At 44.0% G+C, this 15,694-nt stretch overlaps 1 protein-coding gene across 1 annotated transcript; it reads right to left on the bottom strand.

Moving 5' to 3' along the window:
* Positions 1 to 1,652: 1,652 nt before the first annotated feature.
* LOC134206769 (protein aubergine-like) lies at positions 1,653 to 15,301 on the bottom strand. Its single transcript, XM_062682495.1, has 6 exons — positions 15,157 to 15,301; positions 14,960 to 15,086; positions 13,074 to 14,179; positions 12,815 to 13,018; positions 2,284 to 3,225; positions 1,653 to 2,222 (listed from the first exon to the last, which is right to left on the bottom strand). The coding sequence occupies exons 2-6, from the start codon at positions 15,083 to 15,085 to the stop codon at positions 1,958 to 1,960; spliced, it is 2,643 nt and encodes an 880-aa protein (XP_062538479.1). The 5' UTR covers position 15,086; positions 15,157 to 15,301; the 3' UTR covers positions 1,653 to 1,957.
* Positions 15,302 to 15,694: the final 393 nt, after the last annotated feature.

The following is a 15,694-nucleotide window of genomic DNA, read 5'->3' as shown; positions in this document are numbered from 1 at the left end:
TTGCGAATATTTTTAGATATCATCATTCTGCTTCTTCTTTTTCTTCAATAAAGCGCCAATAGGAAGTATCACGATAATTATCATGAAAAAACAAATCAGAATAGGAGGAAAAAAGATGAAAGTCAGAGTTGGTTCCAAATATTTATTTTCAATTATTGATGAACAGATACACATTTTGAACCTATATACATTAACATCATCAATATGTTTGCAAGCAATTGATTTTTTGATTTTTATTTTTAGTATTGCTCCGTTAAATTTAAATCCATGAGTTTCGTCTTAAATTGTTTTGTAATGTGTTTAAGATTGTTACTATCTTTTACTTTGTAAATTAAAGTTTTCGTTAATCACTTCACAATTTTCACTTTTTATATTTTTTAAATCACCATCGATTTTTGGCATGTCGATCGATTCTCTAAATTTAGTATTTTACTAAAGTTGTCATGTTCACTAGAATTCACGATAATTCGCATATAACATATTATGTTTCATTGGAAATATGTCGAAAAACAAAACTATTGCGACTAGCGAGGAAAAGCATTCCGACGGCATATAGTATTTCGTCCTTGAAGAATGGCTGTGCGGCATTTGGCGTTCGAATTAATAACAACAATCCACATCAATCGGTGCATGTCCGGATAAGAATACAGCTAATTTGAAATATATGTTTTTTGGTGAGAAAAATTGTATTTGAACATAAAATATTATTCTTACCTTAATGTGACAAAATCTGTAGACAGTAATGGAGCACGAAATTAAATATTGTTTAACCATAATTATTAAATAAATCGAAAATTTCAATCAGGAGGGGGAATAAATCAACGAGCGGATCGCCATATTTCTTTTTTCAACTGATGCGACATGTCTTTTGAGATTTTTTTCACAATGAATAATAAATGAAATTCATAAGCGCTCTCTTATGATTATGCTACTTTTCTGCTCGCCGATTCATTCAACGTAATTCATAAGTGCTCTTATGGCAATCATGATGTTGCTATATGAAAAGCTGGTTGGTATCTTATGAAGTTTGTTCGCAATCGTATACAATGCATAAGAGTCTTATGAAATCCGGAAAAAGCTAAAAAAAGTTCGTCCATAAGCTGATCTTATGAAAATCATGCGAGAATTTTTCCTCAGTGTAGTATTTTCGTTAGCATGTCCTTGGTAAGCGTGCTATTGGGGGAATCTGAAACGCACTCTCACAATCAGTGTGGTAGTATTTTACATGCAACCAATCAGAATTCACGCTCAATAAGATGATTTGATTTTCTCTATTTGTTTGCATGCTGCCTTTATTCAACGCAAGCAAAATGACTGATACTATAAACAGCAACCCATCTTTATCTCTCGTATGCTCGGAATCAACAATCACTCGTCCCAAGTGGGCTGAAAAATTATCCACCTGATAGGGACAAGGATGCCGCCATTTTGTCCATTTCTCTTGAGACTTTCGCTGGTTTAAATGAGATATTGCGGACATTCATCGTCGTTTTTTGCTATTTGGCGTCAAAACCAAATGTAAGCAAGCTGGCTGGTGGAATAATTCTGGTTGGAAATGCAATATATGAAGATTTATAACGATAAATGTGCTCAACCGTAGCATAATGGGCCAAGGTTTGAGCCGTTACCTCTAGGTAATAACCACAACCATCGATGATCATATTAGATGTTTATTATCCGAATTTTGAAATGTCAACCAAATAAATAGTTCTTATTTTCTAAAGTTCAGTGTCAAATTAAATAACAAATATTTGAATGCTACTTTTTGAATTCAATAAATATATGGAATATTTCACATTTCCTTAGTTTTAATACTAAACTTTAGGCCTTAAATAATTCCTGGTAAAATATTCGCTGTCAAATTACATGCAAATCCCATAGTGCAAAATTTCAACAAATTGTATACATAAAAATGTAAAAAAAGTATAAAAATATGCAACATTGCTCCATATGCGTCTCATAAAAAATACAGCTTCTTCTCGAGCATATTGCTCGGTGCCTGGTGGATAAACTGACCGATCAGGAAGGCCAATTTGTGGGCGTACTGGCAGACAGCTGGCACCCGCGTCGTACCGGACCAGTTGTAGTACACGTGGCACTGCTTGTACGACAGCAACTGCAGATGATCGATCTTCAAGCCGGACGTGTCGTAGAGGACGTTGTATGCCGTCGGCGATACCGTCCCTTGGCGGACCGATTGTGACACCAAGTAGAAGTCAGTGCTAGGGGGAGGAGAATTGTATCGTTACGAATCGAATACAACTGTAAAGGAAAGATACTCACCATTCCGGAAGGGTGATTACGTCGTCCACTATCGTGCCTGGCCTGGGGTTCTGCTTATGATCGAAAATCCGTGTGTTGATGCGCTTGTTGACAACAAAATATGTCAGCATCGCGTCCTGCGTCGCGCCGGCGGATTGGTAAATTTGGTTTAGTTTTTCCTTGATCGATTTCACTTCGTGCTCGTACACATAATGCAGTTGACCCTCGCCGACGCCGTCCCGATAGAAAATAATACGCGTCGGGAGTTCGTTGTACTCCTTCCGGTACTCGTTGAGCGCTTTCACTGTGTTCAGTGGCAGATAGTTGCTGATTTCCTCGCCGTGACCATGCTGACTAACGGCGGAGAAAAACTTGGGGGTGCTTTTGTTATCGTGTTCCATCATGGCTACCATGGCCCCGTAGGACTTGGACTTGTCATTCGTGTCGTGGCAAACATCGAAGCCGATGATCAACAATCCATTGAGTGGAATGCGAACCTTCCACGGAACACCGCCCAGCTTGCAGTTCATCTGAATGACGACTTTGGTGGCCACGGACATCAGCGTGCGCACATTGCCTCCTTTCGGGGTGATCGTTTTCTGGCAGATGACCTGCGTTGGAACAGCGCGATCGACGCAACATTTCTTCTTGATGGCCGTGTACCGATCGGCTTTCTGATTCGACACAACGCACATAATCAACTGGGGATCTTTATTGACCAAGTTCTCCAGGGTGCGGATATATGTGGGAGGACTGTCATCTGGAATGGTGACAATTTCGCATTGGTTCATCTCGAAACGCATACCGCGGGCAACCTGATTCATGCAGCCCAGAAAATCGTTCGCCTCACGTGAAGCCCTTTGCGGTACTACCACAAACCAGCGTTGCAGACGGACTGTGGACAACATCGGATTGTTACGGAATATCATAGTCCAGTCAGCGTTTTCACCCGTTGGCGTTCCCCTGTAGGTAATGAGGTTTTTTAAAGGGATGAGATTGGTTAAATTTTCTTAATTTATGTTCATTGCAATCAATCGAAGCTAAGCATTGATCATCTAAAGAATAGACACTACGAGCACCATATGGCTAACAAAGCAATTAATGTATCCTCAGTCATCGACTCTTGAATCCACTCTCCTTATCACTAATCATCCCGAGGGTAGAATTTAAACACAGATTAGCTATATGAAGCATAAATCGATGGCATAATGAATCAAAAATAAACAGAGCGCTGGTTTCTCAACCATCACTGCCAGCCAGTGGTGGACATCTGTGAATCTATTCTATTCCACCAAATGAGAAGTGGGCACGAGTTGTCCACTAGACCTATTCATGTTTTTAAAAAGTATCAAACATTCAACCGGTCAGCCCAGAATCACAATTCTTATGCTGAAATATGCCTCCTGTCAAATTCGGGTAAATTTTCGAGGTGGCTCAAGTCGATTTAATGAATTTGGGCTATTTTAAACTTTAAAGATAAAAACGTCAAAAATCTTCGCAACAACGACTTTTAGGGGAAATAGTGTTTTTTATGTACTTTGTTCACTCGTTACTAACAAACTAAGATTACGGGCCCAGATTACGCGCCTTGGTTAAGGTCGAACAAAGTGCAAATTTGAAATCAAATATCGCTGTTGCGATCGCCTATGCGTAGATAAGCCAAATTTAATTCAAACTATTGAATCAGGTGTACTAGTAGAATAGGTAGAAAATCTCCAACACGGAACGGCTCGAACATCGAGAGAAATGTTCCCGAAGTTATCACCAGCAAGTATATTACCGGCGGTATATTACCATTGCATTGGCAGAGCGATAACGTGGTCAAGGAAGCTATAGCTCATGGGCCTTTGGTATTAAGATGGTGCTCATTTGAAAATTGAGCTGGAAAGCCACCACCACAAACGATCCACCGGAGGAACTGTCGAAGCACGCTCTTGCGACAATATGTTTAAGCATTGATCCTGTAAACTAAAGCTTGATGCAGGACGCGACGACCGCGAAGCATGGAATAGGTAGTTTGAAGGTGGCTGTTGGATAATTAATTCATTTTCTTTGCGAACCACTGTATCAATACGCACTAGATACGAACTGGTCAATGGCCAGTGGTTTGTTTCTCATCGTTTGCCACACGATAGCCTCTCTCGACCAAAGGCCTTCAGAGATGATGCTCGCAGCATCCCGGTAGTCGGTAGACGTAGGGAGTATAGTTTTAGTTCTATCTCGACCGCCGGTGATACCGATCGTCGGCAGTGCGCCGCGTGTTATATCAATAATAAATACAGTCCACTCTAAAGCAATAAACGGTTGTAGTTTGCACGAAGTGCGTCAATAAATTTATTCATTTGTGACCGTATCACATCGGTAGTTTCGCGCTTGATCCGAAAGGTTGATTCGCGGGTGCTTTCGCTGAAGTGCGAACCGGGAGTATCCCACATTTTGGTCCTTCGAGCCGGATTTGCCGTGAAGACCCTTTGTTCGGATAATCGCGCGTCGCTTGGGTTCGATAGGTCATCGAACAAGTGTATAATAGACCAGTGCGGTCTGATTGTTCGTCACTGTAATGGCGCAGTGAATAATAGGCGCAAGTTCAATTAATCGTTTTTTACCGGCTTGGTAAACGCCGAATAATAAAGTGACTGGCTCGGGCTAGTGCTTCTCCGCGGATGAAAAGTGTTTCGGTTTCAGAAAGAACAACGACAATCCGTTGAATAATCGCGGGAGAAAACGATTAAACACACGCTGTGGGAAGTGCTTAGTGATTTGCTGGCGTAGTGAAGATTCCTGTTGACAGGGTTTCGTTGCTGCACAAGTGGTGCAGCTACCAACGTTTGGTGCGTCGAAGGATTTCGGTCATCTGCTGTATGCGTCACCATCGAGTTTCGATTCCCTAGGACACCAGGAGTAGGTCATCGCCGGAAAGCAAGCTAAGTACAGTGTGTGTGTGAGAGAGAAATTGTGTGGTCGAGGTGGATTGGATCGGTTTGTGCATTGTGCCGGCCATTCCTGAAGCTCTATGAACGGTAGAGAAAATTTCAGCTCTGATTGAGATTTATTTGCATTGTACTCATCAGTAGCATTCTGTGGAGAAGGTGTTTGAGATTCTCCGGTTTGTTGATTTATTGCCTTGGGTGCACTTTGAGATTGCATAAATTTGATTTTACAATTTGGCCTGTCAATTGTCAATCGTTCGGTCGCTTAAGGTCTCGGGAGTGAATAGTTGTTTGTGATTCACAGTGTTTGGTAAGTGATTCTTCAAAGATGCCGGTACCGGATCTGAGACAGCTGGTGAAGCAGGAGCGCCATGCTAGAATTTCGCTCGATAATATAGAGGAGTTTCTGTTGTACCAAGAAGATCGTGATAGAGGTGCCGTGGATCTCAGAGTGAAAAAGTTGGACGAAATTTATGAGAAATACTGTGAAGTGAGAGTTAGTATAGAGGTGTTAACCGATGACCTGGATGTTGGTGAAGGACCATCTGACGACGGCGAAGAGGATACTTCGAGACAATCTGCCATGGCCGAAGCTCGCCAAAGAGAGAATGAGGAGATTTTCAAAGAATTTGAAAACAAGTATTTTCGTCTGAAGCAGGCCCTTCTTTCGAAGGTTAGTATACCTACCGAAGTAGGTGTTTAGCGGAAACCGGAAGTGTCCCAGTCGTCATGACACGATTTCCGGAATTGAAGCTTCCAACGTTCTCTGGAAGATTGTCGGAATGGATTAACTTTCGTGACAATTTCACTTCTTTGATTCACGACAACGCCCAACTCAGTACGATAGACAACTATCTGCGTGCTTCCCTGAAGGATGAGGCTCTTCTTCAGGTAAACCAGATCCAGGTCACTAGTTCCAACTACACAATCGCTTGGGGAGTTCTGGAGTCGAAGTTCGAGAATCACAAACTAATCGCACAGGAACATTTGAAAGCACTGTTCGCTGTTGCTCCGATGAAGACTGAGAGTTTTCAAGCACTTAATCATATCTTGATGACGTTCAAGATAAATCTTCAACAGTTGGAGAAACTGGGTGAAGACACCGAGCAATGGAGTACACTGTTAGCTTTCATGCTATCCCAGAAGCTGGACGATGATACTCTTCGCCAATGGGAAACGCATCATAGTTCCAAGAATATTCCATCCTATAAGGCGATGGTAGAGTTCCTAGAGAACCATTGTGCTATTCTACAATCAACATCGTCGCGTAAGAGTAGTGAGTTCAAGAAATCGTACAAAACCCCCGTTGTTCATGCTGCCGTATCAACTGGAAGTTGCATAGTGTGCAATGGTGGATCACATTCCGTGGAACAGTGTACGAGTTTCGGGAAAATGAAAGTTGTGGACAGAAAAATGCTTGCCAGGAAACTTGGATTGTGCCTAAATTGTTTGCATTCCGGGCATTTCGTTGCGGAGTGTTCGAGGTCTACATGTCGTAAATGCGGACAGCGGCATCATACGCTGCTCCATCCGTATGTCAACGTTGCTGGTCAAGGGCAGAATGTGAATCAGTCATCCTCCCAGAAGAACAACAGAGGACCTCATGCCAAGAAACGTCGGTTTCAGCAATCGAATCAGGCCCAAACCCGGAACAACTCTCAACACCTACAGACTACACCAATCCCAAGCATATCTTCGCAATATGCACGTCCGCCACCTCCCACCAATCCTTCCACTGTACACCACACTGCCACACCATCCAAAACACACCACCACTCAAAAACTGCACTACTGTCAACTGCTATTGTGAAGCTCGGTGATCGTCACGGAAATACCGTTCTTGCACGCGCTTTGCTGGACAGCGGGTCTCAAATATCACTAATAACAGAGAACCTGTCTCAACGTTTAAATTTCCGTCGACTTCGTGAGAATTTGCCTGTTAAAGAAGTGGGTGGTTCTCTATCTGTTGCTAAACAATCAGTTCTAGCAACAATACTGTCTTGCAACTCTGAGTACAAGTCTTGCGAGGTACAGTTCTATGTACTGTCGAAGATTACGTCAAGCCTGCCGCAACAGCACATCGATACTTCGTCGTGGAATCTGCCTACAGGAGTTTGCCTTGCGGATCCGAATTTCAATGAGCCTGGAGCTATCGATGTCATCTTGGGTGTCACAGTGTTTTACGATCTGCTGCTGAGTGCACAACTGAAGCTCTCCAACTCTGGTCCGATTCTACGTGATACCGAACTTGGGTGGATTGTGGCAGGGGAGCTACCTGAAACCGCTTGCGTCAGCTACAGTACAGTAGCATCGTCTTCAGTAACCGCAGAGAAAGTTTTTGAAGAACTCTCGAAGTTTTGGGAGTTGGAATCCTGTCACACGAAGAGCTGCTTATCCATCGAGGAATCTTTTTTTTTTTGTGTCTTTATTAAGGAGACTTTCAGCCCGAGGCTGGCTCGTCTCCGAACCGAGGAATCTGCTTGTGAAGCTATATTCGAGGAAACAGTTGCAAAGAGTTCTGATGGGAGTTTCGAGTTCAGTTACCGAAGAAAAAAAACACGTTCTGGAGAAGTTAGGGAGTTCGAGGGCGATAGCGAAGAAACGCTTCTTCTCTATGGAGAGACGGCTGGATGCCAATTTGCAATTGAAAGCTATGTACACGGCATTCATGCATGAGTACGTTAAGATGGGACACATGAAAGAGGTACAGGCGGACGACGAGGACTCGACTCCGGAATACTTCATTCCCCATCACTGTGTGCTGAAACCAGACAGCACCACAACCAAACTTAGGGTGGTTTTTGATGCATCTTGTCCAACGGATACGGGTGTGTCCTTGAACGACGTATTGATGGTTGGGCCGGTCGTTCAAGATGATTTGCGAAGCATCTTACTGCGGTTCCGGATGCATAGGTACGCGGTCGTTGGAGACGCAGAAAAAATGTACCGAATGGTATGGCAGCAAGCATCGGATCAGTTGCTGCACAAGATTTTCTGGAGGGATTCAAGTCAGGAGCCACTAAAAACGTATAAGCTCACCACAGTCACCTACGGCACATCATCTGCACCTTATCTTGCTACTAGGTGCCTGAACAACTGCGCGGACGAGGGTGCGGAGCGCTATCCTGCAGCTGCAGCTGTCGTTAAAAAGTGTTTCTATGTGGATGATATGCTGGCAGGATCACACACAATAGAAGAAGGGAAGCAGCTATGCAAAGACGTGCTAGAGCATCTGAAAGAGTATGGGTTCAACCTCAGAAAGTGGAATACAAACAATCCTGCGATTCTGGCTGAAGTTCCTCCCGATCTAAGAGACGAGCGCGAAGTTCTTGATCTGGATGAGAAGGCTACCGTGAAGACACTGGGTCTCACATGGGAACCGGCAGCAGATAAGTTTTGGATCAAGGTTCCCTACTGGAAGCCTGAAGGGCATGTTACCCATCGGATTGTGTTGTCCGAAATAGCACGCCTGTTCGACCCTTACGGACTAGTGGGTCCTGTAATAGTTCAGGGAAAGATATTCCTACAAGATCTTTGGAAGGCTAAATACACTTGGGATGAACTGCTGTGCGCCGATCTACATTTACGTTGGTTAGAGTTCAGAAGCAATCTAGCTGACTTAGACGCGGTGTCAGTTCCACGATGGATTGGCTTTGGTAAAGACGTGATCACTTGTGAATTCCATGGGTTCAGCGATGCTAGCGACAAGGCCTACGGAGCTGTCGTCTACTTACGCTGTGTGAACTTGGACGGAAGAGTAACGGTCAATTTGATGATGGCCAAGTCAAAGGTTGCACCATTGGAAGATCTCAGCCGCAGGAAGAAGAAACAATCCACACCTCGCCTGGAATTGTCGGCTGCATTACTGTTGGATTCTGTACGAGAACGTCAAAGGCAGTCTGGAGATTTCAGCGCCTGCTTTCTTTTGGACAGATTCAACGATCGTCAAGTACTGTCAAGTATTGGATCTCGTCACACCCATCGAGGTGGCAAGTCTTCGTGAGCAATCGTGTGTCGGAGATTCAGCATGCCACGAAAGGTGGCGTCTGGAATCACGTTCCGGGGATTGAAAATCCGGCCGATATCATATCGCGAGGAGCTACACCGGCGCAGCTAGTGAGTAATGCCCTATGGTGGCATGGACCGGATTGGCTTAGAAAGGATGTTAGCAATTGGCCTTAAAATATACTGGTCCCCGAGCAGCAGTTCGACTTGGTAACTCTGGAGGAGAGGCCACTTGTGTCCGCAGCTCTTCAAGCTCTTCCTCCAAGTAATGTATTTACACTTCGTTCTTCTTTGTTGAACCTTGTTCGACTGACCGCCTGGATACGTCGATTTTCTACCAATTGTCAACAAGGAAACAGCCAGCAACGGAGAACTGGATCACTGAATGCTGAGGAACACAAGTCGGCGCTGCTATCGTTGGTGAAGCTAGCTCAATCGGAATGCTTTCCACTAGAATTGGCGGATATTGTAGCTAAAAATGAAGTAAGACAAACTTTGAATCTATACAATCTTCACCCTGTTATGATCGATGGGATAATTTGTGTTGTTGGCCGGCTCGGAAATGCTCCGATCTCATCAGGTGGCAGACATCCAATGATCTTGGATAACCATCACTCGTTAACTAAGCTGATTCTGATTGATTATCATTATTGACTACTTCACGGATGAACTCAGTTGAAGATAGCGTGCGTTCGTGAAAGTTTTTGGCCGCTGAGCGTCAGGAATTTCGCCATGAGGACCCTACACGAGTGTATTAGGTGTTTTAGAGCAAGGCCACGCGTGCATGAGCAGTTGATGGGAGACCTTCCCCTCGAACGAGTGTCACCAGCGCCTGCATTCCAGCGCGTCTGCATAGATTAAGGTCCATTCGAGCTTCAACCGGCAACTCGGAAAGGGGCACCGGTCAAGTGCTACCTTTGTCTATTCGTATGTTTAGCCTGCAAGGCCGTGCATATAGAGGTCGTTATGGATCTCACCAGCGATGCTTTCATAGCCGCACTCAGGAGGTTCACCGCAAGACGTGGAAGGCCAGTCCTTATACTTTGCGACAACGCTACCAACTTTGTTGGAGCACGAAGACAATTGTACGAGCTACACAACATTTTTCGGCAAGATCAGTTCCAGGATCGAGTTTCAACGGAAGCGGCTCTAGACTCAATTGAGTTTAAGTTCATTCCCGCCAGATCTCCCAATTTCGGCGGCTTGTGGGAAGCCGCAGTGAAGTCGGTGAAAGGACATATGCGGAGAGTAATCGGAAACAGAATGCTGAAGTGCGATGAAATCCAAACGGTTGTCGCACAGATTGAAGCTTGCCTTAATTCGAGGCCGTTAACTCCAATGAGCAACGATCCTACGGATTTGGAGGTTCTAACGCCGGGGCACTTCCTCATCCAGCGACCGCTCACTGCAGTGCCTGAACCAAATCTCAGTGAGCTTCCAGAGAATAGGCTTAGCAGATGGCAGCGGGTTCAGCAATACAGCCAGGTGATCTGGAAACGTTGGTCGACGGATTATTTATCAAGTCTACAGAGTCGCAATAGATGGACGAGAAGCAGGGACAACCTCACTGTTGGTACAATGGTACTCTTAAAAGAGGATAACGTTCCACCGCTGAAATGGAGGTTGGGACGAGTCACGGAGGTTCATCCAGGTGCTGACGGGAACGTAAGAGTAGTCACGGTCCGTACGAAAGATGGGTCATATCGCAGAGCAGTGTCGAAAATTTGTATTCTTCCCATTCGAGATGGCCAACCGGCCGCAGAAGGACAGTAGGTCCTGAACAAATAAGTATTATCGCCCCCGTTGGGGCACTTTGGCATCATGCGGTGTTACCCGCCGCTATCGCCAGGGGGCTAACCCCAAGTTACGTATATTCTCTTCTGTGTCGTTAGAAACAAACTGATCTGCTCTCCTTCGATAGTCGCTGTCTGCTGCACGTATGCCTGGACAAGCCAACATCCATCCGTCTACAACAAACCAGAATAAGTATTTCCTGCCCCCATTTGGGGCAACCGTTGGCAATCTCGTGGCTAGCCAGTCACATCTGCCGAGGGGGCCGATACCTGAGTTACGTTTCTCCATGTTAGAATGCATATTCCGGATCCAAAGCGTTGTTATTCTTCAACAGATTTGGATTCATCCGTAGTACACCGTTATGAAGTTATCACCATGATCAGCGAAGATCAACCCTATCCGTCAACAATCGTCGTTCGTCTCCAAGGATCTTTTGCAGAAATAAGGCTAAGTATGGCCCCATTAGGGGCACCAATGGCAGCTGACGGCATTTCATGCCGCTTTCGCCAGGGGCCGCTCAATAAGTTATGTTTTCCAACAGCCCATGGTTTTCCGGATCCCAATCGGTTTTTCTATTTAACAGAAAACTTCGTCGAAGACTTCAAAGTTACTTTGCCGTACCACAGCCATTCCAGCACTGCGTTGCATGCCCCCATAGGGGCAAACTTTGGCAGAATGGAGATCTCGTCCATTATCGCCAGGGGGCGATCGATAAGTTAGGTCATTCCATTTGTTCTTATGTCTCGGATTCAAGTCGTCTCGTTCTTTGGCAATATTCGCGTCTGGAACACCCACGGTTGCAACACCACGGTAGGTGGCCGATATGGTGATCATCTAGGAAATCGGACGGACAGAATTTGGATTCCAAGGAGATCGACGTCGACGAAAGTGTTGAACTAATAGAATTAAGATTTTTGAAATGTTAGTAGAATTGAGTGAACTCAAGGTGGCCGGTATGTTGGATAATTAATTCATTTTCTTTGCGAACCACTGTATCAATACGCACTAGATGCGAACTGGTCAATGGCCAGTGGTTTGATTCTCATCGTTTGCCACACGATAGCCTCTCTCGACCAAAGGCCTACAGAGATGATGCTCGCAGCATCCCGGTAGTAGGTAGACGTAGGGAGTATAGTTTTAGTTCTATCTCGACCGCCGGTGATACCGATCGTCGGCAGTGCGCCGCGTGTTATATCAATAATAAATACAGTCCACTCTAAAGCAATAAACGGTTGTAGTTTGTACGAAGTGCGTCAATAAATTTATTCATTTGTGACCGTATCACATCGGTAGTTTCGCGCTTGATCCGTTGAAAGGTTGATTCGCGGGTGCTTTCGCTGAAGTGCGAACCGGGAGTACCCCACAGTGGCCTTTCAAAACAGCTGCCGTGACGTCGGGATGAAATACTTCTCCGAGAGTTTGAGGACCTCTAAAAAACCTAGTGGTAAATCCGCAAATCCGTCTAAAAACCGACTGACCCAAAAACTTTTTTTTTGTGTTTTCTAAGCTTTAAAAAAACCGTAAATTTGTTTAAAAAACCCGCGACTCCAGCGTAAATGAAATAAACAACTCAGTTTTGGGTAAAATTTAAAAATTACCAGAACAGCTTTCACGCCCGTCCTCACGTAATCGGAAACGAGGAGTGTTGTAGGCAAAGGCTTTTTGATATCAGTTTTTTCGACGACAAACAGCTTGGAAGATTCACTGCTAGAATCAAAACCGTGTTAGATGACCCAGATATTTTTTTAACTATTTAAAAAATGATAGTTCTTATTATATGTTATACTGTCGTCAGCAAACCAAAGGTTGTACATAAAACTTACTTGGCGGTAGCGGAACACAGGATTATCTCTTCCGGTAATAGCCGACCGGGCAGCTCAACCAGACGCTTGTCAAGTTCCATTTGCCAAACCTTAAACACCTCCATGCTATCCGGTGTGGTCTGCAGTCGACGATTGAACGTTTCCAGCCGTTCGATTCGTCGATCCGGATTGAGGCGCGTGTGGTCCGCCATGGCGCGCATCATTCTGAAAGTTATAATTACGTTACTAAACCAAACGTTAATCTTGATTCGAAGCTTACCGGAAGTCACTTCTCATTTGTTCGGTCAATCCCGTCATTTGACAAAGCTCCGGAACCAATGCCATCAGCTCGTTGCCACCTGCTCGTATATCGCGCTTCTTGGCTCGGGAAAGCAACATCGGCTGATGGGGATCCCGTATCTTGATATTGTACTTCTGTTTGTAATAGTCTACAAACGAAATCATTCCATTTTTTGTCTCGAAAGTGCTGGACGGAGTCGTGTCGAATGAAATATCATGAATTGTGTAGGTCTTGTTGTTGTATCCGGTCAGTACAACGACCCCGAGAACGCATCGTGTGAATGCATCCTTGTAATTCCGATCTTTGTTCTGGCAATCGCGCAGAATGTCGTAGCAAGTCTGCATCCGCATGGTCTTGTGAGCAATTTCACAGCAAACCAAGATATCCTGTTCGTGCTGTCGGATACTGGTTACGTATCCTGGCCACAGTTCAATTTGGTATTCCCGAATGGCAATTTTGGCTGCAGCGTCGAACAAATTTCGTCCAACCAACTGAAGATTCAATCCCCCCATGGCGCGGCGAAGGATCAAGTTGAGAACCTGGATACCGGTTTCGTTCGTCATGTCGACGGTGCCGGTGTGGACGATCTTGATTTGATACACCTCTCCCGTCCGTTCGTGGCGACATTCCAACGACAGCTGTTCGCTTCGAAGTTTGTTCACCATAAACAGCTGCGTTCCATCGAACAAGTAACCACCGAACGTTTTCTTATGCTGACTGATCAATCCTTGCATCAAACGAATACTGTCACAAGCCGGAGCGAAATCTACCCGATACTGATACAACGTCCACTCAATGCGCTTTAAAACTTTGAAATAGTTGGCCTGTAGCTGCAACGGTTGGCCAATGGCACCTTGCTTCGAGGGAGCATTCGGAGCACGAGTTCGTAGTGTGTCAACGATAGTACGCCGACCCCGACTTGCTCCACGGCTTGTTGCTGTCGCTGTAGCACCGTTGCCGCTGCTGTTTGAATTGCCGTTTCCATTGTCAGCGGAGGTGCTCGAGGAAGTCCCACGACCTGCTGGAGCATCACCGTAGGACGTGGCACGGCCACCACCTCCCGGGTGTTGTAAGGACGGTCGAGGCTGAAAGAGTGGATATTATTCGCTTATTTTTTTTTACTTTGTTGTTTTAGATACATATCTCGTTCGCTACGACGTTACTGTGTCTACCAAAAATGTCCTTTTCCAATTATCTTCCTTGACCTGATCTAAAGTTTTGTAACCCTTGATAAATAAAATTACAATTATCTCAATTCTCCAGAGTAAAACATTTTTCTTTAAATAATTTCCTTGATCTGTACTACCTATATGCTTTCTAACAAAATACAAAAATACTTTCCTTGAAGTCAAGTTCCGTTAATTAAATTTTAATGGGCTCGATTCGTCCGCATATTATTTACTGGTATCATGGATAAGTTTAAGATACCCTACATTATTACTAAAACCTAATATGTATATGTAGTGAAGAGAATCGAATAAATAAACTTTTGTTAAACATCACAGTTAATAGCGACTAACATATTTTATTTATCTGAAATATAATTTTGTATTATGATATCACCTAAATCATTAATGTAATGTATTCAAATATATATGCATATATGTGTACATATTCGACCAAATCAATCAAATTAAATAAAACAAATCAGAATGATTGATTACCGTTTTACACTACATAGCATGGTCCTGCTACATGATCTATCTAGTTACCGTTGAGTTAGATCAAAGATGATTCTTCAAACCGTTTTTGCGACTGAAGGTCGTGTTTGTTTGGTTGTCAAGGACTGAAAAGCAAATCGGCTGAAAATTTCAAGATCCGCCGAAAACCAATTTTAGTTTACCACAGTATACTTAAAAACCTACCCCAGACACGGCAATTCCGCTACCACGGACGGGGGCCTGCCCCCGACCTTCAGGCGCACTGTGCGTCGGATTGACGGCTGTGTAGCCTCGAGCTCGGGCCCGTCTTACCGGCTGACGATCTGCCATTCTGGAATTAAAAAATAATGGAATCACAGCAAGGCAGGAGATTTAAATTTGGTTTTACAACGGAAACGTACCTTTAATGAACCGATGTTTTATGAAAATCACTGATCCAAAAATTGTTGCAGCCAAACGGTAATAATCATGCGCGTCGTTCGAAAAGTGCTAGGAAAAAGTGTAAATTGCATACCGGAAGTTGATGATTTAAATATACTCTTTTTCAGTTTTGCCCCTTCAGAAATTCAGCTTTTCAGAACGATTGGCTTGAAATAAAAAATCTCTTGAAAAATTTGTTTGCAAGCCTCTCGGCTGCAGTACACTGAACGAAAACATCTGCCTAAAATCAGAAAAGTTATTGCTCTGAAATAATCCACACACTGTAAACCCGACAATACTCATTAAAGAATAAAAAAGCCCCAGTTTTTGCGAATATATGAATCTGTCAAAATAATGGGTACTTTATTTTTTTTTTGATAATGTGTATTTTTTCCCCATTTTAATGTTCAAAGCTGTTACCCATTAAAGGCCAGTATCGACTTAAAAAGTAGAGAGGTATCGGAATTTTGTTCAATATTACCAAGAGGAATTTTGACAACTGATCTGCATGGAGCAAAT

This window comes from Armigeres subalbatus, chromosome 1 (genome assembly GCF_024139115.2).
Source record: "Armigeres subalbatus isolate Guangzhou_Male chromosome 1, GZ_Asu_2, whole genome shotgun sequence".
In the NCBI taxonomy this organism is placed as follows: Eukaryota; Metazoa; Arthropoda; class Insecta; order Diptera; family Culicidae; genus Armigeres; species Armigeres subalbatus.
This window is presented reverse-complemented; position numbering and strand designations above follow the sequence as displayed.